The 27005-nt window shown below is 38.6% G+C and overlaps 1 protein-coding gene across 1 annotated transcript in view; it reads right to left on the minus strand.

The window, feature by feature from the left end:
- The window catches only part of ACAP2 (ArfGAP with coiled-coil, ankyrin repeat and PH domains 2), a 180351-nt gene that overhangs the window by 100003 nt on the left and 53343 nt on the right, over positions 1 to 27005 (minus strand). Inside the window, exons 2-4 of the mRNA XM_011988964.1 lie at positions 23604 to 23661; positions 13407 to 13526; positions 12519 to 12572 (exon numbers count right to left, since the gene is read on the minus strand). Coding sequence (XP_011844354.1) covers positions 12519 to 12572; positions 13407 to 13526; positions 23604 to 23661 — 232 coding nt within the window. The remainder of the gene's footprint in view (positions 1 to 12518; positions 12573 to 13406; positions 13527 to 23603; positions 23662 to 27005) is intronic.

Raw genomic sequence — 27005 nt, forward strand, 5'->3', positions numbered from 1 at the left:
TGAGACAGTGTCTCCCTTTGTCACCTAAGCTGGAGTGCAGTGGCACAATCTTAGCTCACTGCAACCTCCACTTCCTGGGTTCAAGCAATTCTACCTCAGCCTCCTGAGTAGCTGGGATTACAGGTACACGCCACCACACCGAGCTAACTTTTGTATTTTTAGTAGAGATGGGGTTTCACCATGTTGGCCAGACTGGTCTCGAACTCCTGACCTTAAGTGATCTACCTACCCCCTCGGCCTCCCAAAGCGCTGGGATTACAGGTGTGAGCTACCACATCTGGCCCCTCTACCTGTACTAATCTGTTTCTCCAAACCATTTCTTCCTTCCTCTAAGGCAGGGGTTCTCCTCTGGCTTAGGTTTGTATCACAATCACATGGAAAGCTAAAAGAAAATACAAAGACGCAACCGTGTTGAAGAAACACAGGCTGCTTCTGTATTTTTAGGGAGTTTGCTAGATGATTCTGTTATACAGACATTGGTACCAAACTGCTCTACCCAGCGGTTCTCAAATTGGTTGCACATTGAAATAACTTAGGCAACTTTTAAATACACAGATGTTGCAATAATTAGAGACACTGGTGAGACTCCAGAATCAGTATTTTAAAAGCTTGCCAGGTGTGACCGAACATTATCCACATCACCTGGGAGCTGGTCAGAACTACAGAATCTCTAGAACCACCCCATTCTTGTTAGAAATGGAGAATCTGAATCTCCATGTACCAAGATCTCCAGGTGGTTTGTTTACAGGAAACAATCCACTGTTTCTTAAACTGGGCTGCAGACTGGAATGACCTGGGGAGCTTTAAAAATTACTAATGCCTGCTTCTTACTCACAAACAATCTGGTTTTAATTAGCCTGTGTTGCAGCCTGGTTCATCCACCACTACTTTACTGAGAAGAATTCATCAAAGGCAGCTAAACCACTAAGTCACATTCACTAACATTAAAAGGACCACTCTTCAGTGTGTGTCATGGCAGATACAGTCCCCGTAAATGGGAAAAATAAAGGAGAAATTGCCTTTTTGCTTTCCACAATGGTTGAACCAATTTACACTTCCACCAGCAGTGTATAAGCAAGCATTCCCTTTTCTCCACAACCTTGGCAGCATCTGTTATTTTTTTACTTTTTATTAATACCTATTCTGACTGGTGTGAGATGGAATCTCATTGTGGTTCTGAGTTGCATTTCTCTAATTATTAGTGATACTCAACATTTTTTCATATGCTTCTTGGCTGTATATGCCTTCTTTTGAAAAATGTTCATGTTCTTTGCCCACTTTTTAATTGGGTTGTTTGTTTTTTGCTTGTTCATTTGTTTAAGTTCCTTACAGATTCTGGATATCAGAGCATTGTCGGATGAGTAGTTTGCAAATATTTTCTCCCACTGTAGGCTGTCTGTTTACTCTGTTGACAATTTCTTCTGCTGTGCACAAGCTCTTTAATTAGGTCACCATTGTCAATTTTTGTTTTTTTTGCAACTGCTTTTAGGCATCTTTGTCATGAAATCTTTGCCAGGGCCTATGTCGTGAATGGTATTTCCTAGATTTTCTTCCAGGGTTTTTATAGTTTTGGGTTTTACACTCGAGTCTTTAATCCATCTTGAGTTGATTTTTGTATACAGTGTAAGGAAGGGGTCCAGTTTCAATCTTCTGTACATGGCTAGCCACTTATCTCAGCAACGTTTACTGAATAGGGAAGTCCTTTCCCTCATGACTTGTTTCTGTCAGCTGTGTTGAAGATCAGATGGTTGTAGGTGTGCGGCCTTATTTCTGGACTCTTTTCTCTGTTCCACTGGTCTATGTGTCTGTTTCTGTTCCAGTATCATGCTGTTTTGGTTACTGTGGCCCTGTAGCATAGTTTGAAGTCTAGGCCAGGTGTGGTGACTCACGCCTGTAATCCCAACACTTTGGGAGACCAAGGCGGGAGAATCACTTGAGGTCAGGAGTTCGAGACCAGCCTGGGCAACATGGTGAAACTCCGTCTCTACTAAACATACAAAAAATTAGCCAGACCCAGTGGTGGTGTGCACCTGTAATCCCAGCTACCTGGGAGGCTGAGGCAGGAGAACTGCTTGAACCCGGGAGGCAGAGGTTGCAGTGAGCTGAGATTGTGCCATTGCACTCCAGTCTGGGCAGCTAGAGTGAAACTCTGTCTCAAAAAATAAAAAATAAAAAAATAGTTTGAAGTCTGGAATGTGATGCCTCCAGCTCTATTTATTCTTTTTGTTTAGGATTACTTTGGCTATTCAAACTCTTTTTTGGTTCCATATGAATGTTTTTAAAGTGTTTTTTTCTAGTTCTGTGAAGACTATCATTGGTAGTTTGATGGGAATAGCACTGAATCTGGAAATTCCTTTGGGCTGTATGGCCATTTTAACAGTATTGATTCTATCTGTCCATGAGCATTTAATGTTTTTTCATTTGTTTGAGCCATCTCTGATTTCTTTGAGCAATGTTTTGTAATCCTCATTATAGAGATCTTTCACCTCCTTGGTTAGCTGTATTCCTAGGTATTTTATTCCTTTTGTGGCAACTGTGATCAGGACTGTGTTCCTGAATTGGCTCTCGGGTTGCATGTTGTTGGTGTACAGAAATGCTACTGATTTTTGCATGTTGATTATGTATCCTGAAACTTTGCTGAAGTTGTTTATCAGCCGAAGGTGTTTTGGGGCTGAGACTCTAGGGTTTTCTAGATATAGCATCATGTTGTCTGCAAACAGGGATGGTTTTACTCTCTCTCTTCCTATTTGGATGCCCTTTCTTTCTTTCTCTTGCCGGATTGCTCTGGCCAGGACTTCCAATACCATGTTGAATAGGAGTGGTGAGAGAGGGCATCCTTGTCTTATGCTGGTTTTCAAGGGGAATGCTTCCAAATTTTTTTTTTTTTTTTTTTTTGAGACAGTATTCCTCTGTCGCCCAAGCTGGAGTGCAGTGGTGCGATCTCGGCTCCCTGCAACCTCCACCTCCCAGGTTCAAGCAATTTTCATGTCTCAGCCTCCCAAGTAGCTGGTTATATAGGTAATACAGGCACACACCACCAAGCCCAGCTAATTTTTATATTTTTAGTAGAGATGGGGTTTGGCCATGGCCAGGCTGGTCTCAAACTCCTGGCCCCAAGTGATCCACCTGCCGTGGCCTTCCAAAGTGCTGAGATTACAGGCATGAGCCACTACACCCAGCCCAAAATTCTTAATTTTATAGTCTTTCAAAAAAACTTACATTGAAACATTTTAAGAATGCAGAAGTACATTCATACAGAAAGATTTGTATGCTAAACCTCTGCAAACACAAAATTAGACAGAAAGTTATTTTCCAAGATTAGTTACAATAATATCAGATCAAGAAGCTAACTACAAGGTTACTCAATTAAGAGCTACAGCCAGAATGCTGCATACAATTGCAGAATTGTACAATGTACCAGCCTACAGAAAAAAAATGTCAAGAACTTTGTTAATTTACAAAGCAGCATAAGAAATAGAAAAGGTGCCACATTTCATCAAGAGAATAACATTTTATGGCATGCCACATAAACACATGCATAATGGCTAATCCTAAATACTCTATCAAAAAGTTTTCATTGCTGAGTGATGCTTCTGCACATTAGTAACTGTGCTCAATAGCAGAAAAAAATATCTGAGGTTGGACACAGCAATTCATGCCTCTGATCTCAGCACTTGGGAGTCCCAGAGAGGATCGCTTTAGCACAAGAGCTCAATAGTGACCTGGGCAACATAGTGAGACCCTGTCTCTACAAAAAAAAAAAAAAAAAAGCCAGACACAATAGCTCACATCTTGTAATCCCAGTACTCTGGGAGGCTGAGGCAAGAACATCAATTGAGTTCAGGAGTTCAAGACTAGCCTGGGCAACACAACAAGACACCCCTCTCTACAAAAAAAAATTATCCAGGAATGGTGGTACACCTGCAGTCCCACTACTTGGAAGGCTGAGGCAGAAGGATCACCCGAGCCCAGGAGATTGAGGCTGCAGTGAGCTATGATCATACTACTGCACTCCAGCCTTAGTGACAGAGCAAAATTCTATCTCAAATCAAAATAAATAAATTCTGAATATGGTATCTTGGAAGAGCACTGACTGTTTGCAAACTACCTAAAGAAATGCCTAATGATAAATGGCATGTACCCAGGAGGCGGAGCTTGCAGTGAGCCGAGATGGGACCACCGCACTCCAGTCTGGGCGAGAGAGAGAGACTCCGGCTCAAAAAAAAAAAAAAAAGCCTAATGATAAAAGTAAAAATGCTGAAGAAAAACTTTGAAACAAAAAAGATATTATGGAAACACTAAATTTTGCATACTGATAGTGTAGCTAACAATGACCGCAAGATGTAAATTTACATTAAGAATTTATTTGGGGCCGGGCGCGGTGGCTCAAGCCTGTAATCCCAGCACTTTGGGAGGCCGAGGCGGGTGGATCACGAGGTCAGGAGATCGAGACCATCCCTGGCTAACATGGTGAAACCCCGTCTCTACTAAAACTACAACAATTAGCTGGGCCTGGAAGCAGGTACCTGTAATCCCAGCTACTTGGAAAGGTGATGCAGGAGAATCGCTTGAACCCAGGAGGCAGAGGTTGCAGTGAACCAAGATGGTACCATTGCATTCCAGCCTGGGCGACACAGCGAGACTCCGTCTCAAAAAAAAAAAAAAAAAAAAAGAATTTATTTGGAACCAGGCGCAGTGGCTCACATCTGTAATCCCAGCACTTGGTGATGCGAGGATTGCTTGAGCCCAGAAGTTCATTTAAAAATAAAAATAAATTCATTTGGAAAACTCTGATGATCTAGTAAAACATTTCACAGAGGATCTTTCATATATAAAAGTATGCATATAGATATGATACATATTAATCCCAAACTAAATGTTATCAAAATAATAAATCTAAGACTAAACATTTAGTATCATCAAAGAAATACTATGAGAATATCATTATCTTCTATTTCATACAAAAGTGCACTGACTTCCAGAGAACAAATTCTGCTAAACTTTATGAATTAAAAGTAGAATTCAAACAGCTTGGGAGGAATAATTCTCAACTTGCAGATTTGTTTAACACTAGTTATTGACTGTAAAACATGGCTTTACCAACTGGCACCCTGCTATCCGATTAACTTATATGAAGCAGTCCTTAAAATTTTTGACAATTCACATACACTGCCAGGGGCGGTGGCTCACACCTATAATCCCAACACTTTGGGAGGCCAAGGCGGGTGGATCATTTGAAGTCAGGAGTTGGAACTAGCCTGGTCAACATGGTGAAAGTCCATCTCTAGTAAAAGTACAAAAATTAGCCAGGTGTGGTGGCGGGCACCTGTAATCCCAGCTACCCAGGAGGCTGAGGCAGAAGAATTGCTTGAGCCCAAGAAGCGGAGGTTGCAGTGAGCAGAGTCACGCCATTGCACTCCAGGACGACAGAGCAAGACTCTGTCTTAAAAAAAAAAAAAAACAACAAAGCAAAACAAAACAAAACAAAAAAAAACATATACTGACAAACTTTACGGATTCAGACTGTGGAAACATGAAGCTGAAAATGAGTCACTAAGTGAGTCAGTGCTATCGTCTGAATTCAAAAAGAGAATCATCAAAAGTAGGTAGAAGGGGGAAGAGGTAGAGCAACTTCTGGGTAAACCTGCAGAAAGGCTTCATTATTTTATTCAAAATCCATCCAGGTCACACACTGTAATCCCAGCACTCTGGGAGGTAGTGATGGGTGGATCACTTGAGGTTAGGAGTTTGAGACCAGCCTGGCCAACTTGTTGACACCCCATCTCTACTAAAAATAAAAAATAAAAAATAAAATTAGCCAGGCATGGTGGCAAGCGCCTGTAGTCTCACCTACTAGGGAGGCTGAGGCACAAGATTCACTTGAACCTGGGAGGCGGAGGTTGCAGTGAGCCGAGATCACGCCACTGCACTCCAGCCTGGGGGCTGAGCAAGACTCCACCTAAAAAACAAAAAATCCAATTTGTCCCAGAAAATATAAGCATTACTTGTGTCAATCAGAGAAAAAGAAGAGCACTTCCATTTTATGAATGATTGCCTCTTTGAAATACAACTTAAGAAGATACAATTATTTAAGTTCTAAAGAAGATACAATTATTTAAGTTCTAATTACATGTGAGAGAGGAGCTCCTGAGAGTCAGAGGAAAAGGGCAACAAATATTCCTCTGCCTTTTGCTAATATGCCTATATAGGCAGTTTCTCATCATTAACAATGACCAATAATTTGATAGGATCATCAATTTTAAATCTTGACCAGGAATTGCTTGAAAATATTTCATGCAGAAAACCTCCTTTTTTTTTTTTTGAGATGGAGTCTTGCTCTGTCGCCCAGGCTGGAGTGCAGTGGCGCCATCTCAGCTCACTGCAAGCTCCGCCTCCCGGGCTCAGGTCATTCTCCTGTCTCAGCCTCCCATAAAAGACCTTTTTTAAAAAGTTATGTTTATTGAAGCAAGCTCAACCCTATTTTTTAAAACATCTGGACCAGGCATGGTGGCTCGCTCGTGTAATCCCAGCACTTTGGGAGGCCAAGATGGGCAGATCACCTTGAGGTCAGGAGTTAGAGACCAGCTTGGCCAACATGGCAAAACCCCTTCTCTACTAAAACTACAACAATTAGCTGGGCCTGGAAGCAGGTACCTGTAATCCCAGCTACTTGGAAAGGTGATGCAGGAGAATCGCTTGAACCCGGGAGGCAAAGGTTGCACAGAGCTAAGATCGCACCACTGCATTCCAGCCTGGGTGACAGAGTAAGACTCTGTCTCAAAAAATAAAAAATAAATAAATAAAAATAAAACATCTGGAAGTGTTATACACATTCAGTACACAATATCTTCCCTAACACTGTGTTTTCTAAAAATATAACTTCATTAAAAAGAAACTTAAAATTTTTTCACCCTGATAGGTGCCCTTATCTCCCCATGAAGTTTTCTCCAGTGTTCCATACAAACATGACTATCATTTTCAATCTGTGCCATGAGATGACAGGACTTGGGAAACACTGAAACTACCCTGTTCTCACTGTCTAAAACCATTTGTTGAGTAAGTGTATAGCTCTAAATTGAAAAATCAAATGTACAAAAAAAAAAAATACTGGCCAGGCACAATGACTCACACCTGTAATTCCAGCACTTTGAGAAGCCGAGGCAGGACGATCACTTCAGCCCAGGAGTTTGAGACCAGCCTGGACAATATAGCAAGACCCCATCTCTACAAAAAAATTTAAAAATTAGCTGAGCATGGTGGTGAATGCCTGTGGTCCCAGCTACTCAGAAGGCTGAGGCAGGAGAATCACTTAAGCCCAGGAATTCGAGGCTGCAGTGAGTTATGATCACACTAACTGCCTGGGCAAAAAAGCAAGACCCCATCTCAAAAATGACTGACAGACAGACAGATAGCAAAAAGAATCATACATGTTCATAGAATTTATGTACCAAATCAACTTTAAAGCTGCATTCAGCAAATATAATAATCAAATAAATATTCCAAGTTCCTTATACCAACAGCAAGTTAGAATCCAAAAATGTCATCAATGGAATCACCAAAATCTCCTAAATTCTAGGAAAATAAGCCACTCTTCAAACAAATTCTAATATCTAGTAAAAAGTAGCATACATGACCTGCTCTGAAAAAGTCATGTGTGTTCACGTCTTATAAAAACATATGCGTTAAGGCCAAGCGCAGTGGCTCACACCTGTAATCCTAGCACTTCGGGAGGCCAAGGTGGGCCGATCACTTGAGGTCACAAGTTCGAGACCAGCCTGGCCAAAATGGTGAAACCCCATCTCTACTGAAAATATAAATGCTAGCCGGGTGTGGTGGTGGGCACCTGTAATCCCAGCTACTTGGGAGGCTGATGTGTAAGAATCGCTTGAACCTGGGAGGCGGAGGTTGCAGTGAGCCAAGATCATGTACTCCACTCTGGGCAACAGAGCAAGACTCCGTCTCAAAAAAGAAACATATATATATTGCGATAAAACAAAAGAATTTTAAACATAATACTCCTGAGGAAAGAGAATCACCTGAACCTGGAAGATGGAGGTTGCAGTGAGCCAAGATCGTGCCACTGCACTCCAGCCTGGGAGAGAGAGCGAGACTCCATTTCAAAAAACAACAACAACAACAAAAACATATGAGTTAAAGAGAAACCTAGGATATTCTCATTCTAAAAGGAATAAGAAGAGTTCTATCCATTTTTACAGATAAATAAATAAATTACATGATAATCTAAATGATTTATTGTATTAAATAACCGGACAATCTGACTCCAACATATGTTTAATCTTTATTTGGCTAATAACACAAATGGTTTTATTATTTTCAAACGTTTATTTAAGCCCACAAAGTTCGTAAATGACACCTCTGAAATATCCAGACTTTTATCCTTACACAAACTGATATATCAAAGCCCAATTGTTATGAGCTCTGCTAGAGAATCTAATGCAGGTTACACTATTTATTATGTTTCAGAAAGCAGTTTTCCTTAATCATCCTTTATACTGGGATGCTATGCAATTAGAATTCCAGAGAACGCTTAAAAAAAAAAAAAAAAAAAGCATTTTATATAACTAGGCTTTTCCTGCATTCTAACAAATGGCTCTGAGAACAAATTTAAATCTTATAATAAATTTTTAATAATGAAAAGTCATCTAGTAAATCCCCTTCATTTTATAGAAGAAGAATGTAAATCTTTTTTTTTTTTTTTTTTTTTTTTGGAGACATGGTCTCACTGTGTCTCAGGCTGCAGTACAGTGGTGCGATCATAGCTCACTGTGACCCCAACTTCCCAGGCTCAAGTGATCCTCACACCTCAGCCTCCTGAGTAGCTGGGACTACAGACGTGAGCCACCACACCCAGCTAATTTTTCTATTTCTTGTAGACACCAAGTTTCGCCATGTTGCCCAGACTGGTCTCTAATGGGGCTCGAGCAATCAAACCACCTCAGCCTCCCAAAGTGCTGGGATTACAGGTATGAGCCCCCACGCCCAGCCTACAGAGGAGGAATGTGAATCTCAGAAAAATTAAATGACTTCCCTAAAATGAGAATTATGTAACTACCGGGAGTGTAACAGTAAACAAGGTAAGTGTTATCCCTAGCCATAGTCTAATTAAAGTGAAGTATAACCGGGCTATGATGAGGGAAGAACTTTTGCCACAAATATAGGAATTCTAGTTCAAGTGACACAAGTCATTCCTACTGAAAGAAATTTAAAGTATTGGTTACAAAACAACAAAAAGGCCAGATAGAATAGATGGTATATTAACTATAAAAAGAAGAAAATTAAAAGAAAGTAAACCAAGGACTCACAATTTCATTTTTACATCTATTAAAAGGAAAATTTCTGAGATGCTGTCAAAAAGAATAAAAGAATAAAATACCCAGTGGACTTCTGGGTACAGTGTCAGACAAAAAGTTCTTCTTGTATAGAAACATGTATGTAAACACAAACAAGCTGACCAACATGCAGCCTTCAGACCTCCAGGCAGACGGACAAGAGTGATTTTTTCTTAGTATACAAATTATCTTTTTAAAGCAACGAGTTTTATAGTCAACAGAGAGTATGAGGTTTCTCAAGTATAAGGAATAGCAAAAAAAAAAAAAAAAAAAAGAGGGAGGAAGGAAGGGAGGAAGGGAGGCGGAGGAAGGGAGGAAGGAAGAAGAGAGAAAGAAAAGTGAGAAAAGTGGAATCTGCACAGGTTTCAGGAGTGTAGGTGCACACTAAGATTAAGAGCACTGGTATTAAAAAGACCAATCTCGCCTGTAATCCCAGCACTTTGGGAGGCCAAGGCAGGCGGATCACAAGGTCAAGAGATCGAGACCATCCTGGCCAACATGTTGAAACCCCAACTCTACTAAAAATACAAAAAATTAGCTGGGCATGGTGGCAGGCGCCTGTAGTCCCAGCTACTCCAGAGGCTGAGGCAGAAGAATCCCTTGAACCCAGGAGGCAGAGGTTGTGGTGAGCCGAGATTGCGCCCCTGCACTCCAGCCTGTCAACAGAGCGAGACTCCGTCTCAAAACAAAACAAAACAAAACAAAGACCAATCTCTATTCCTCCAAAGGAAACAATACATATATACCTTGCTTCAAGGCCAGGTGCAGTGGCTCACGCCTGTAATCCCAACACTTTGGAAGGCCAAGGCGGGTGGATCACTTTAGGCCAGGAGTTTGAGACTAGCCTGGCCAACATGCCAAAACCCCGTCTCTACTAAAAGTACAAAAATTAGCCAGGCACGGTGGTGCATGCCTATAGCCCCAGCAACTTGGGAGGCTGAAGCACGAGAATCACCTGAACTCGGGAGGCGGAGGCTGCATCGAGCCGAGATCGCCTGGGAGACACAGCCAGACTCTGTCTCAAAAAAAAAAAAAAATTATTTGCCAAAAGTTTATCTTAATCATAACTTTTCACATATAAAACCGTAACAAAGAGCAAGGTATTATTATATAAAGAAACAGCATAAGATTTACTGCTTTAAGGAGAGGAATATTTCAAAGGATAATAAATTATAAAGAAAACATTTAGTCTATTATGTCAATTTAAAGTCAATCACTTATATCAACAGGAAAAAAAAAACTTTCTTACTAAATTACATTTGGTTTAAAGAGAAATCAAATATACCAAACACTGCCATCTAAATTCAACAGAAGGCAAAAAGAAAACTATTATGAGGTCAAATGGTGTCAAATACTAGAGCTAAAACCATAAAACTCTTAGAAGAAAACGTAAGGGTAAATTTTTATGACCTTGAATTTGGCAATGAATTCCCTCACACATAACACCAAAAACACAAACAACAAAAGACAAAGTAGAGAAACTGAACTTCAGACTTCATCAAAACTAAAAACTTTTGTGTGTCAAAGGATATTTTCATGAAAGTAAAAAAGAAAACCTACAAAATGAGAGAAAATATTAGTATAACATATACTGGTAAGGGTTTAATATCCAAACTATGTAAAACAAGTATAAGTCAACAACAACAATAACAAAAAAGCCCAATTAAATAACTGACAAAGGGACTGAGTGCAGTGGCTCACACCTGTAATTCCAGTGCTTTGGAGGCTGAGGCGGGAGGATGAGTTGAGCCCAGGAGTTGAGGACTAGCCTGGGCAAAAGAACAAGACCTCATCTCTACCAAAAAAAAAAAAAAAAAAATTAGCCTGGCATGGTGGCACACGCCTGTAGTCCTAGCTAACTGGGAGGGTACAGCAGGAGGATCACTTAAGCCTAGGAGTTCCAGGCTGTAGTGAGGTATGACTGTGCCACTGTACTCCAGTCTGGGTGACGGAGTGAGACCCTATCTCTAAATAAATAAAGGACTTCAATAAACAACAATGCTAACAATGATAGAAGATACACAAGAAACCATTAAGCACATAAAAGATACTCAACTGCATGAGTCATTAGAGAAATGCAAATCAAAACTACAATGAGATACCACTTCACACCTACTAGGATGGTTATAATTTTTTTTTTTAAAAATTGAAAATAACAAGTGATGATAACAATGCAGAGAACTTGGAACACTCAAACACTACTGGTGGAAATGTAAAATGGTACCGTCTCTGTAGAAAACAGTTTGGCAGTTTCTCAAAAAGTTAAACATAGAATTACCACATGACCCAGTAATTCTACACCTAGGTACATGCCCAAAAGAACTGAAAACAGTCACTCAAGCAGATACTTGTACATGTCAATATTGGTATAGCTAAAATTTGAACTGCAATTAAAATAAACGTTGTCATATTACTTCATCCTAAATATGCTAACCAACAAAAAAAATTAAGAAAATCAAATTAAGAACCAAAAACAAGCAGATTTTATGAAGATTATAAGTATTGATATTCTTAGTACAGACAGCGGCTAATAAATTTTAAAGCACTGATTAAATAATTATACAACAGCCATATCAATTAAGCTTTTTTAAAAATGTAAGAAACATACAGCTTATAAGCTGTGATTTTTGCAGTAAACTTTCATAAACTTTGTAAAGGAATTTTGTACATTCCCAAAGTAATATATATCCCTCATTCTTGAAGGATAAATGTCCACAAATCTTAAATGCACATATAAATAGCTCAAAGAATATAGCACTCTTTAATATTGGTCATTGTTTAGATAAAGGGGATATATTGGTAAGTATCTAAAAAGAAATAGCTACACTTAAAATGACTTTTGCTTCTTTATTCTTAAATACATGCTTAAAAATTTTTAAAACCACACTTAAACAGAAAAAAAATTAACTTTTGGGGGTATGTCCTTCAATGATATTAAGTTCACCATATTAGAATGGAAAATAATACTCTTATTCTCTTCTTTCACACGCACACACACTCACACACAAATACACACACAGTGTACGTTTTAGATTCACCCAACTAAAAAGGTGATGACGAATCAAAGCCATGTAATTCACTTTTAGTCATTTCATAAAATATTGCGACTCAAGAAAAATACTAAAATGTTAATACGGTCATAGTTAACACCTACTTACTGACACTTACTGTGTGAAAATTTATCATTTCTTGAAGACTGTCGGAAAACTTGGTCAAACTTGTCTATGAGAAAGAAATCAAAAGAAAACCAAATCATTTAAGAGCCATTTAAATAGGTCACAAAAATGTGACCTCAGCATTTCTGACAGATCAAGTTACACTGTAAACAGTAACATTTATTTCCAGGGACAATCTCACTACCTCACAGGTACACTCTGCAGAGATCAAGTCTACATGTGGTAACAAATAAAACCCTAAAAATGTGAAAGAATTAGTACTGCCCCTTCAATAGTATTATGCTACCAACAGAAATGGCAAATATAAACCTAAGGTAAAACTGTTTTGAGTGTATCAAGATGACCCATGTAGGCATCTAGGATCAAATAATCATCAAACTACAATCATTTCTTCACCAGTTATTATTTCTCATGAAAGAAATATAACACCACACAGTAAGTATACCAAGGGATCTAAGGTAAGCCGGCATAAGCTGGCTAACCAGTACCTATACAACCCCCATACATAGAGTTAGACACTACACTCAGGTTAATGCCCTCTGCGTGCCGCTATAAGCAGCTACTAGGAGGCATGATCTTGATCTTCCTGCTCAGGCCCTCTGACAGGTGCTTCAGCTCACCTAGCAGCAAGTAAACTTAGTAAACTAAACAAAATAATAAGAAACTAGGTGAGAAGAGCCATGCTAGATAATGCGCAATGCAAATAAACCATCAACTTCTATTGTAGAAAACAGAATTATACAAGACAGCACCAAGGGGTGATCACTTTTCTACTTCTAAGTATCACCATAACTAAATAAGGTAGATGAATGCACAATTCTTTAATGTCTTATTGCTTTTTTTTTTTTTCATTTTTAACTGTAATTTCAGTAATACTAACCTCAACTACAGCATCGTTACTAGAATACTGAGCCAGGTCTCGAATCCCATTCATGAACTGTTTATTTGCAACACAAAAGGCTTTTCCAGTGTCAATCATTGCAATACAAAGCTTCACAAGCTGAAAAAGAAAAAAATATTCATCAGGTTGAAGATAATTTTACAAATTACTTAGCTGAACAAGTGCTGGCAGTAACTATAAGAGGTGACCTAGTTAAGTTCAATTTGTTTCATCAATAAACTCAAAACAGACTAATTGAAAAGTATTCTTTTTTCCTTTGGCTTATAAAGTAAATCCATAGCAGAGTTGTACCAAAGAAGCTGACCTTTTAGGATCCAGAGGTTGTGTGATAACGATAACAAAAGTACGTTGGAGGAAAGGTAAGTAAACTAGTATGATAGCTTACTGATCATTTCAACGTTAGTCTATCAAAGCAGATGTCTAAAGTGATTGATCAACCATGTACTCAAAAAAAAAATTTCTCTAATACCCATTGTTCCAGGCATCGTCTACGCCTTCGTACTGGGCTCTTCTCTTTCTTTCATCTTTCTCTTTCTCTCTCCCCTCCTTTTCATTCCCTTTATCCCTCCATCTCCCTGTTCTTCCATTCCTTCCTTCCTTCTTTCTCTCCTTTCTTTCAGGCACAGAACATTTTTTTTACCAAAATCTTGGGTAAATGTCAAATATTAAAAAACAGATGAAAGTGAAACTGTTGTAGAGAAAGGAGAGAAAAGTACTGAGGGGATGGAAAGGGGGGTCACCAAGAAGAGGAAAAAGAGCCAAGAAAAACTTTAGAAAACCCCTGAAGGATCTCAGGAGTATAAATCAAAACTGCTGCCCGAAGACCTAGGGGAACAGAAATTGAAAGCATAATCTCTGCTCTCAAAAACTCTAATTCTATAATTCTAACAAGTAGATAAATTCTATAGAGCACAAACACAACTACTATGACAAAACTATGCATGAAAGAAACAAGGAAGACCATCTAACCAGGGCTGTGGGGACCAGGGCAAGATTCCTAGAAAAGGCAACAGAAGATATTGCTATACTCTTACGGGCTTTTGATTTATCAGTGTGCATCCAAGAAGGGAGGTATATAATATGTAGCATTTCCCAAAAACAATTCATGTGAGAAGAAGCATTATTATATGACCAACGTTCCACAAAACCCACTGTGAGAAATGCTGGCACAGATGTCTTTTAAATCGTTTGCTATTTACAATATAAAAAAAAGTCTTGCCAGAAAAAACTGATTCTAAAGTTCATATGGAGTAACCGCTATGCAAGAAGAGCAAAAAAAAATATTTGAAGAAGAGTAATAAGGTAGGAACATTAGTACTATATGATATTAAAATATAAAAGGAAAGTAAATAAAAGTCTGGTAGTAAATGCAAATAGACAAACTGATAATGTAAGAGAATACACAGTCAAAAAAACAGACAGAAATATGCCATATTTGATTAAAGTAATATTCCAGCCAGTGGGGGAAAAGTTATCTGATAAATGATATTAGGGACACTGGATAGTCAACTGAAGGCGATAAAAAAAGAAATTAAATTGTATTACAGACCCCCAAGTTAATTACAGATAAAGATTTAAACATAAAAACAAAATCAGAAATCAAAGAGAAAACAGAAGCTTTTTCTTTTTTTTCAATAATCTCAAAATGGGAAGTCTGAGAAGGATGCAAAGCTCAAATACTATGCAAAAAAAAAAAAAACTGATCGATCCAATTATATAAGACATTCCTATAAGGAAAAAACAGACACAGTCAAAAGAAACAACATAGGAAAACAATATTAAGATAAATCACAAAGGACAAATTTCCCTACCATAAGAAAGGGTATATAAATTATTTTGAAAATCCAACTATTCACTAGAAAAAATGGGTAACACACATGCAGAGATAATTATCCCCCCCAAAAAAGAAATACATGTGTCTTAAACGCATGAAAAGATATTCATTCTCGCTCCAATAAAGGAAACAGAAATTACTTTTTTTTTTTTTTTACTAACGGCAAAGATCAAAAAGTTTGATAACATGCTGTTTTAAAGAGGGTAAGTATGGAGAAATAGTCACTCTCACGCACCCTTGCTGGTAGGAGTGTAAATTGGTACAGTATCTACAGAAGGCAGTTTAGCAAGAGCTATCAAAATTTAAAACCCACATACCATCTAACTTCCCAATTTCACTTTTTAAAATGTATTATACAACAATATTTTACAGATAGCCATATGACACATGTGAAGTTATTCACTGCAGTCACAGTAAAATACTGGTAGCAAGCTACGTGTCTGTCAGTGGACAGCTAAATAAATTACGATATATCCATTCAAGGTAATACAATTCAACCATTTTTTAAAAATGAGACAGCTCTATAATAACAAATAACATCCATGATATATTAAGAGAAAAATCAAAATGTAGAACAGTGCTAAAATTTTTGTTGAAATGGGGAGTCATTTGTACTGAAGAGTACAAATACTTTTATATGCGTAGAAAATTTTGTGAAAAGGCCAGGCACAGTGGTTCACACCTGTAATCCCAGAACTCTGGGAGGCCGAGGTGGGCAGATCACTCAAGGTCAAGAGTTCAAGACCAGCCTGGCCAACATGGCAAAACCCCATCTCTACTAAAAATACAAAAATTAGCCAGACATGGTGGTGCGCACCTGTAGTCCCAGCTGGGCGGGAGGCAGAGGCAGGAGAATTGCCTGAACCCGGGAAGTGGAGTGAGCTGAGATCATGCCACTGTACTCCAGTCTGGGTGACAGAGCAAGGCTGTCTCAAAAAAAAAAGAGAATTGTGCAAGGGCGCAAGAGAAACTAGTTCAGTGCATTCCTCTAGGAAAGAGATTCAAAAATGACTGATTTTCACTGGGTACACACTTTTTTACCTTCAAATTGTGTACTACACAGGTCGTATTATGCAACAAATTAAATTAAAAAATAATTAAAAGTTTCCATAAAAACAAAGAGAGACAGGTTAATAGTAAAACATATGGTAAAAAACATAGGGTTCTCAGCTAAGTCTGCTTAGGTTCAACCTACTGTTAAACATCTAAGTGAGCCTGAGTGACCTTAACCTCAACAAACTTCCATTTCTTCTTCTGTATCAGACGTAACAATGGTACCAAACCATATATGGTTACTAAAAAAAAAAAGAGTAAGATAATGCACATAAAGATTCTTAGCACAGGCCAGTGGCTCATGCCTGTAAGCCCAACACTTTGGGAGGCCAAGATGGGAGGATCTCTTGAGGCCAGGCATTTGAGACCAGCCTGGTCAACATGGCGAGACCCTATCTCTGTCTTTAAAAAAAAAAAAAAAAGATTCTTAGCACAAACTGTTACTGGCACATGGTAATTATTCAATAGAGATTTGTGCTTCCTTGTCAGAGGGGGAGGTTTTCTTACTGTTGCTTGCTTTTGTTTCGTTTTACTAAGACACAAGCTTATTTAAAAAATAAATAAATAAACTTTATCAATTTAAGGTAGAGGTGGCAGAGAAGGGAAACGAGAGAGATGCTAAAGCGAAGTCCTGAGGAGGTAGGGGGCTTGCAAATGCATAGAAAAAGGGATACTTTTATCATTCAAAGAAGCAGAAAAACTAAAATGGTAAGAACAGATCCTGTTAAACTTCTAGATTAGGAGCAAGAAATAAAGGCATTTCCCACCAAGCAGAAGAAGAGACAAGGTCATCTGCTAAGAATGAAGAACAATGTGGCAAATCTTGAGGTCTTGAAGAGCCACTAACAGTAACAAGAAAGGAACCTGACTGGGTTTGGGGGAAACTGCTTTATATCAAGAATTCCAGGAATGTGCAGCACCATCAGTTGGTTTCACCAAACAGTTGTGTAACTTCCCCTGTAGGGTTTTGTAGGCCAGGTATGGGACAAATAATATAGATGGTTAGACTTAAAATAGTGAGAATTCTGCAGAGTAGGTGTTAGGGAAGGGACGTGAAAGTCTCTGAAGAGAAATAATGATGTAATAAAATTAAGAGTACTCTGAAAGGGATCATAGCAGCATTATTCACAACAGCCAAAAAAGAGAAGCAACTCAAATGTCCATCAACTGATGAACGGAGAAACAAAATGAGGTACATCCATGCAATGATGCATTATCCGGCTATAACAACAAAGAACTGATATATGCTATAACACGGATGAATCTTAAAAACGTTATGCTAAGAGAAAGGAGCTAGTCACATAAGACCAAATATTGTATTATTCCATTTATTTGAAATGTTCAGAAAAGGCACCATGCCAGGGACAGAAAGCAGATTCTGTTGCCAGAAGATAGAGGGAGAGGAGAATTGGGAGTGAAAGCTAATAGATACAGGGTTTCTTTCTAGGGTGAAAATTATTTTGGAATTAGATAGTGGTGATGGTTGTACAACACTGGGACTATACTAAAAACCATGAATCACACACTTTGAAACAGTGGATTTTATGTTAGGTTAATTTTATCTCAACTTTTTTTAATTACAAAAAAGAGGAATACATTGAAGTGTATTTAAAAACTATCTGAGCAGCCATAAAAAAGAATGAGTTCATGTCCTTTGCAGACACATGGATGAAGCTGGAAACCATCATTCTCAGCAAACTAACACAGGAACAGAAAACCAAACACCGCATGTTCTCACTCATAAGTAGGAGTTGAACAATGAGAAAACATGGACACAGGGAAGGGAACATCACACAGCGGGGTCTTTCGGGGGTGGAGCAAGGGGAGGGAGAGCATTAGGACAAATGCATGCGGGACTTAAAACCTAGATGATGGGTTGATAGGTGCAGCAAACCACCATGGCACACGTATACCTGTGTTACAAACCTGCACATTCTGCACATGTATCCCAGAACTTAAAGTAAAATTTAAAAAAAAAAAAAGTGATCTGAAATATCACAAGTGGATAGTGAAAGACCAGAGATAGGGCTGAAGAACAGAAGCAGTAATGAGGCTGAGAACTGGAAGGACTGGAGACTCAAGTCAGAAAGTAGGATACCAGCATTCCAGATTTCAAAGAGTAGAACCCTGGGTGATGAGGCACAGAACATAGCCATGAACTAGGTATCAGAAGTAGAACAGTGGTCACTATCACAGGAGTTACAGAGAAACGGAAATTGTCATACAGCAGAACCACATATACACTGCGGCCATCCAGGAGGAAGGATGGGCTTGGCAATGAAGAGGGAGGGAGGCAGAAAGAGAGAAGACTGAGATTTTGCCAGCTGTCAAAATACTTGTTAGATGACGCTGATAAACAAGATTATAACTGAATAATATAAACCTACAAAGAGGGAAGATTTTTACCTACAACAAGAATAAATGTCAAGTCCATCTAAATTATCAAACTAATATCCCTAATTCATTCAACAACTTTTTACTAAGCAATCACTATGTCATAAACACTTTGCCAGATGATAGGAATACAAACAACTTATCTGCTGACTATCTTTGAGTAACATACTCTCCGATTCTTGTTTTTCCATGTGCAAATTAGGGATATCCACTTTGCAATATTGCTATAATGGTAAGAAATAATATAAGTAAAACATAGGACTTTGTATACACTAAGTATACAAAACAAATAAGGGTTTTTTCTTTTTCTTTGGAAACGGGGTCTTGCTCCGTCACCCAGGCTGGAGTGCAGTGGCACATGCACGCACGCACGCACGCCACCACGCCAGGGGCACCATAACCAGCCACTTTTTGTATTTTTAGTAGAGTCAGGATTTCACCATGTTAGCCAGGCTGGTCTCGAACTCCTGACCTCAAGTGCTTCGCCTGCCTCGGCCTCCCAAAGTGCTGGGATTACAGGTGTGAGCCACCACTCTGGGCCAGTTTTTTTCCTTTCTAAGGACAGTCTGTCTTCAAGGAGCTAACAGTCTGTTGAAAAGACAGCATCATTGTTTACTTAGAATTTACCACATGCCAAGAACTGTGCTAAGTACTTTACATGTATTATCTCACTTTAGTTTCATAATAATCCTATGAAATAGACACTCTTATTTTCCCCATTTTGGAGAGAAGAAACGGAGGCACAGAAAGGTTGAAGAGCTTGTCCAAGGCCATACTGCTAGTAAATGAGAGAGCCAGACTCAAACCCGGCAGCAGCTCCAGGCTTTGTGTTCTTAATACCAGGCTATGCTGCCCCCCAAAATTACAATATTATAACATTGTATATATTGTGTATATTATATTGTGTATAACATTGTGTATATTATAACATTGTATAATATTATACAAAATTATACAATATTATAAAGTACATGCACGAAATAATGCAACAGAAGAAAAAGAGCCAACACTTGGTAGTACTTGGCTGAGATTTAAAGAGTATCTGCTCAATGGGGAACAAGCATGCCAGTGAGACAATGCAACACATGCAGAAAATAAGTCTAGATGGCAATCATGATGCACTATGATGCTGTCAATGACAGAACACCAGGAAGAATGGATCAATAATTGAACTCCACAGAGCAATGCCACTCATAAAGCATTATTCACCAGAAAGAATGGAACTACTGGTGGCATACATTATAGGCAAAGCCAACAAGCTAGTTTAACCTGTTCCTGGTGTGATTTACAATGATACTATAGGTGGAACTTGCCCCACACAAAGCTATGCAATCATTAACCTAGACTTGGAGCAACCCCTCCACCACCTCCATTAGTCCTTCAATGCCACTACCTTCAATAACAACCATTTCCTCCTCTCAGCCTCTCTTCTCTATGCCAACTCCCCACAGTTTCTAAAATAAAAATAATAGTTAATAGATTAACAATTTGAGCTAGGCATGGTGGCTCATGCCTGTAATCCCAGCACTTTGGGAGGCCAAGGCAGGCAGATCACCTGAAGTTAGGAGTTCGAGGTCAGCCTGGCCAATATGGTGAAACCCTGTCTCTACTAAAAATACCAAAAAATTAGCCAGGCGTGGTAGCGTGCTCCCATAATCCCAGCTACTCAGGAGGCTAAGGCCGAAGAATTGCTTCAGCCTGGAAGGTGGAGGCTGCAATGAGCCGAGATCACACCACTGTACTCCAGCCTGTGCGACACAGCAAGACTCCATTTCAAAAAAAAATTTTTTTTAATTAAAAAAAAAAGAATTTGGGAGAGGTACAGAAACCAGAGAAATATAAAAGTAACTATGGAACCTCAGTGGGAGGGAAAATAGGTGATTTTTTTAAGCTGTCAAGTTTCCATGTGTCCTTAGTAGCCCTTTGGGTAAGACAGACTCTAGAATGGGCTTATAGTTCTTAGTACTGAATGTCAATACTTCAATAACTTGTTTTAGATTTGAATCTTTTGGTTTGAAGATTCTAGCAGTGTGCCCTACCCCAAGTGAATAATACAAAGGAAAAAAGAATTCACTCATAACAGCAAAATAATCAGCAAAAACACTGTCAGTGGATTCTGTTTAGGTATTTTAAACTCTGAGGTGTCCCACCACAGTGTTTCATATGATTTACATGCAGTTCTGCCTTATTACATTACTCTTATTTCATGTATATTATATGTAACAATATATGTATTATTTTTGTATATATAAGTAATAAGATACCCTTCTTATACCACTCTGTGATTCTTTAAAAGGCCTTGCCCCTCTACATACTCTCTCATACATCTTCCATACCATCAAAACTATATTTTCTGTTTTCTACGTTAAGAGTTTAAAATTTTGTTTCAAAGAGTACTTGAAAATAAATGTAATGCCTCAGGGTAAAAAAAAATAAAATAAAAGAGTAATAAAAAGCCAGACATGTAATTTTTAAGTGGAAAACGAAGGAAGGCATTTTCAAATATCCTTATCCAAAATTAAAACATTAATTTTTGCAAAGACTTGCCTGGAGGCTAGCTAGCATTCCTCAGAACATCTGCCAGTGGCGTGTGCTCCCCCGGCACGGACCCTGAGGTGCAGGGTGCACAAGAAGAGCACTGAACTGATCATACAGACAGAGGGGGCCGGGTGTGGTGGCTCATGCCCGTAATCCCAGAACTTTGGGAGGCCAAGGCGGGCAGATTGCCTGAGTGCAGGAGTTTGAGACCAGCCTGGGCAACACAGTGAAATCCCATCTCTACTAAAATACAAAAAATTAGCCGGGCATAGCAGAATGAGCCTATAGTCCCAGCTACTAGGGAGGCTGAGGCAGGAGAAGTGCTTGAACCTGGGAGGTGGAGGTTGCAGTGAGCTAAGATCGTGCCACTGCACTCCAGCCTGGGTGACAGAGCAAGATTCTGTCCCAAAAAAAAAAAGAAAAGGGGTTCTAACCCTGGTCGTGCCTCTTCTACTCTGTGATTTGAAGCAAGTCCCCGTCACTTCCTCGGGCTTTGCTATCCTCATCTATAAAATGGGAATAATAACACTTGTCCTACCTACACTACAGAATTATTGTAAAAATTAAAAAGATACTACATATTACAGGGCTTTAAAAATTATAGAGTACTATACAAAAATAACTTCTCTCTAAACATCTAAAATTTTGATGTAATTTGTTTACATATAGAACTAATGCTATTTTATATAGTTTCTAGACTATTTATATGATATAAAGATGTGTGTTTCATGGTTTCAAAACATTTGAAAACCTTCAGCTTAATGTATTTAATATCCTTGCTACTCAAAGTGTGGCCCATGGGCCAAGAGTATGGGCGTCACCTGGAGTCCGGTTACAAACACAGAATCTCAGGTATCTCCAGCTACTGAGGCAGAATCTGTTTTTTCACAAGATGAGATCCCCAAGGGATACCTGTGCAAAGTTTAGGTTTGAGAAGCACTACATTACACAGCAATGCCATTTATAATAATCATTAAACTAGAAAATTATTTCCAGAAAAGGTATTTCAAATATATACATCTGATTTATCTCCAGAAATTTAAAGAGAAACATTTTAATGAGCAGTGGCTTCAGAAGTACATCTAAACAAATGGATCAGAAGCTGTCTTCTCATTCTACTACTTCTGCCTACTATATAGCAAACAATGTGTCTTGGACAGACACCAAAAAAATCATCAATAATATAGATGGAGGAAATCAATGTACATGTATCCTTCCACAAAATATGACATACCGATTACTAAGTATATTTTAAGCATTTCTGGCATTAGCTTAAAAATTGAATTAATATTTTAAATTGTATTTATATTTGAACGTGGTCACACCCAAATTTATACAATGGTCAGGTTATATATGAAATCCATTAAGCAACAAAAAAGAAAGATGTTTTTGGTAGAAAATACAGAAAAGGCTTCTTTTTTTTTTTTTTTTTGAGACGGAGTTTCACTCTTGTTGCCGAGGCTGGAGTGCAATGGTGCGATCTCAGCTCACAGCAACCTCCACTTCCTCAGCTCAAGCGATTCTCCTGCCTCAGCCTCCCAAGTAGCTGGGATTACAGGCATGCACCACCATGCCCGGCTAGTTTTGTATTTTTTTAGTAGAGACAGGGTTTCTCCCAAGTAGCTGGGATTACAGGCATGCACCACCATGCCCGGCTAATTTTGTATTTTTTTAGTAGAGACAGGGTTTCTCCCATTGCCCAGGCTGGTCTTCAACTCCTGAGCTCAAGCAATCTGCCCGCCTTGGCCTCCCAAAGTGCTGGGATTACAGGCATGAGCCACCACGCCAGGCCCCAGAAAAAGCTTCTAACAACATAAAGGATGTTTAGTGAGCTTTGAAGTCATACATGGATTCGAATTCCTGCTCTGGCACTTAGATTAGACTTTATACACAAGCTACTTAGTGTCTCTAGTCTTAACTTTCCTCATGTGTAAATCTGGGATAATAATAGCATTTACCCTCATAGAGATAAAAAGCTACCAGGCCGAGTGTGACGGCTCACGCCTGTAATCCCAGCATTTTGGGGGGCCGAGGCAGGTGGATCACCTGAGGTAAGGAGTTTGAGATCAGCCTGGCCAACATGTTGAAACCCCGTCTCTATTAAAAACACAAAAAATTAGCTGGGCATGGTGGTGCACGCCTGTAATCCCAGCTACTTGGGAGGCTGAGGCAGGAGAATCGTTTGAACCCAGGAGACAGGTTACAGTGAGCTGAGATCATGCCACTGCACTCCAGCCTGAGCAAGAGTGAGAGTCTGTCTCCAAAAAATAAAAAAGGTACCTACTATTGTAGGTACTAATAGTTATTTACGGCAAACAAGAATCGATGTTTTAAAAAGCTAAACATGTAAAATTTACCTTATCAAGTTTTAGTTCCAATTCTGCCACATCACCTTCTACTTCTTCCAAAGCTGCCCTAGAAAAATTAAATATAAAATAAGTTATTTCATTTGTTCAAATGTATACTTTACTCTTGAAAAGTAACTCTAAATGAAAAGATAGATATGAATGCTTAAAAATTACACTTCACATGAAGTAATAATTACCTTGGAATTTAGTATAAATACTTCATCATCATGCAATACAACAGATAACACAATTATTGTTTAGGACAACGACAGAACACATTACGCTAATTTATACTCAAAGGATTAGTATTATTCCAATTAATAACACTAAATACAGCTATTTAGCATGCACTTTTTAAATAAATGAGAAATTTTAAAAGTTGAGGCGTACAAAGAATCAGATTTCTTGATAACAAAACACATGCAACCAAACTGCAAGGCATTGTCAGCAACCAAAAAGAAGAGCTTTTACTTTTAGAAATAGCTCAGAAAAATATCACCCTTTTTTGTTTCCAAAGTATTTTTTTAATCAGCACCTAACACTAATTTTAGTCTCTCTTCTTCTCCTAGCAATATAATTTTAATACAGAAAAATTAGCGAAGGTTAGATTATGAAAAATGCAGAAACTAAATAAGCCAAATACTTTATTGACAAAAGAGAGTACAATTATAATGCCAGTTAGCACTTCATATCACACTACAAGACAACATTTCAAAATTGGAAATCCGTCTGAAACAAAATAGTAGCAACTAAGTTTTTAGGGATGAAAACATTTTACACTTAAGAGTATGTATAACAAAATGTAATTCATCTACTTTAAGTCATTTATGCCATTTTTGTATATCTACTTGATAAACTAGCAATTCTCAAAGAGGTATTTTAAGATTTAACTAAATTTTTTTAAAGTTGGATAGCAATGGGGATTTACACTGAGTAAGACATTCTCAGGAGACAGAGGTAGAATAAAAACTATTTCCGGAACGAGCGTGGTGGCTCACACCTGTCATCCCAGCACTTTGGGAGGCTGAGGGGAAGGACCGCTTGGGCCCAGGAGTTAGAGACCAGCCTGAGACACACAGGAAGACCCCATCTCTACAAAAAATAAAAAGATGAGCCAACCGTGGTGGCTCATGCCTGTAGTCCCAGCTACTCAGGAGGCTGAGTGGGAGGATCATTTGAGCCTGGGAGGTTGAGGCTTCAGTGCACTCCAGCCTAGGTGCCCCTGTCTCAAAATAAAACAAAAAACTCTATTTCCAGAACTCCCACTTCACCTCTGTGACACCTCTGAATAATCACCTTATCGGCTTGTGATTCTGCTTCCCCATCGGGTAACATTTATTTTTAAGAAGTTTTTAAATCTCTAAGATAAGAAAATAACCATGAATTATTCAGTAAAGAAATGCCTGTGATAAAACGAGATGCGCTAGCATATGACTGGGGAGAATGGAAGGTGCCGCACTCTCTAGCACAGAAACAGAAATACTTCTTCCTGACTAAAAGCTTCTCATTCGCTTCAGCAAAGTTTTTCAAACTATGCATTGTCCCCTTGACCTAGAAAACATTTTTCATCCACATCAGTCCTCAGTCCCTTTACCTACTCATCATCTAAAACTTAATTTACACAAGAGAACAAATGTATGTGTATGAGGATATTCACTGTAACAGGTTAGAAACCTAGATGTGCAGCAATAGGAAATAATGTAAATAAATTACAATATATCCATACCATTATGTGAGGCAGAAGATTTTAAATGAGGTTGATCTATATCTACTAATATGGAAATATGCACAGGATAGAGTATTATATGGGGGGAAAAGCAAGCCACAAAATTATATGCATAGCATAAGCTCAATTTGGGAGCATATTTATCAGTCTGCAAACTACAACTCTGAAGAATGGGAATTCAACAGCAGAAAGGATAAATAAGGATTCGCACTTTTTACTAAATTCTGGATTGTTTATTTTCAATAACTATGCATTTTTAAGTAACTTTTAAAGCTAATAAAGGGGAAAAAGAAGTCCAAACACCACCTCCCCAATACATGGTCCTTTTGGAACCCCTCAACCACTCAAGCTGAATGGCATACCCTCCTGTGCCCCTCCAGCACCTCACACACATTCCATCACTGTGCACCTCGCTCACCAGTCTCAGTTCCCCATATCAGTACAGACACACAAACAAAATGTTGAGCCAAGGGAGAAACTCACTAAGTACTCTAATTATCAGATACCCTCTTCATTTACATTTTAACCTTTATTTATCTTTACTCAATCTTCCATTTCTTTCAAGCAAATTAGTTTTCTACTAAACAAATGGGTTGGTAGAAACTTTTTGTAACTTCTCCAATCTTATTTCACTGTGCAGTTCTACTAATTCACTTTTGTGAAACAATACATTTAAAGAAAGGTAAGAGGCAAGGCAATGTGGCTCACGCCTGTAATCCCAGCACTTCGGGAGGCCCAGTCAGGCAGATCACTTGAGGTCAGGAGTTCTAGACCAGCCTGGCCAACAGAGTGAAACCTAGTCTCTACAAAAAATACAAAAAGTAGTGTCAGGCCAGGAGTTTGATACCAGCCTGGACAACAAAGCAAGATCCAGTCTCTCAAAAAATTAAAAATAAAAAATGTCAGCTAGGCATGGTAGTGTGTGCCTGTAATCCCAGCTACTGGGGATTCTGAGGCAGGAGGATTGCTTGAGCCCAGGAGTTTCAAGTTACAGTGAGCTATGACTGCACCACTGCACTCCTGCCTGGGCCATAGGGCAAGACCCCATCTCGTTTAAAAAACAAACAAACAAACTAAAAAACAGGGAGTGTAAAGACTAAATGAGTACTGTTCATATCATCAATCACAGTACATGACACAACGAACAAAATCAATTCACAGATTCTTCCTCTCCTTTAGCTTACCACTGAGATGACTTCTATTCATTGAGATAGAACCATTTTGGGACATATGTTTAATAAACTAATAAGTGAAATAAAAGAATTTACACAATAATCTTTCAAATATTAAATGACGGATATTATTTCTCTGCAATCCTCCCAAATTCTTACTAAGCATAGAACTTTTATAAAAATGCAAGGTAATAAAGAGGCCAAAATTATAGACCCCTACCCTCCATAGCTTAAAATTTAATCTAAAAAAATCAAGTTATACACACATTAACAATGAAATAAAATATATGATCGAGCAGCAAAACAGAAAATAAGAAATAAAGGAGACAGATGTTAAGAGAAAGGGAAGAAAAGAGAAGATAATGAACAGTCACAAGGGTCAGCAAACAATTACCCAACAGCCAAGTTTGACCCATAACCTGTTTTTACAAAGTCCGTAAGCTAAAAATGGTTTTTACATTTTTAAGTGGCTGAACAATATTTTTAAAAAATAATATTTTGTGATGCATGAAA

This window comes from Mandrillus leucophaeus, unplaced genomic scaffold (genome assembly GCF_000951045.1).
Source record: "Mandrillus leucophaeus isolate KB7577 unplaced genomic scaffold, Mleu.le_1.0 Scaffold342, whole genome shotgun sequence".
NCBI classification, from domain to species: domain Eukaryota; kingdom Metazoa; phylum Chordata; class Mammalia; order Primates; family Cercopithecidae; genus Mandrillus; species Mandrillus leucophaeus.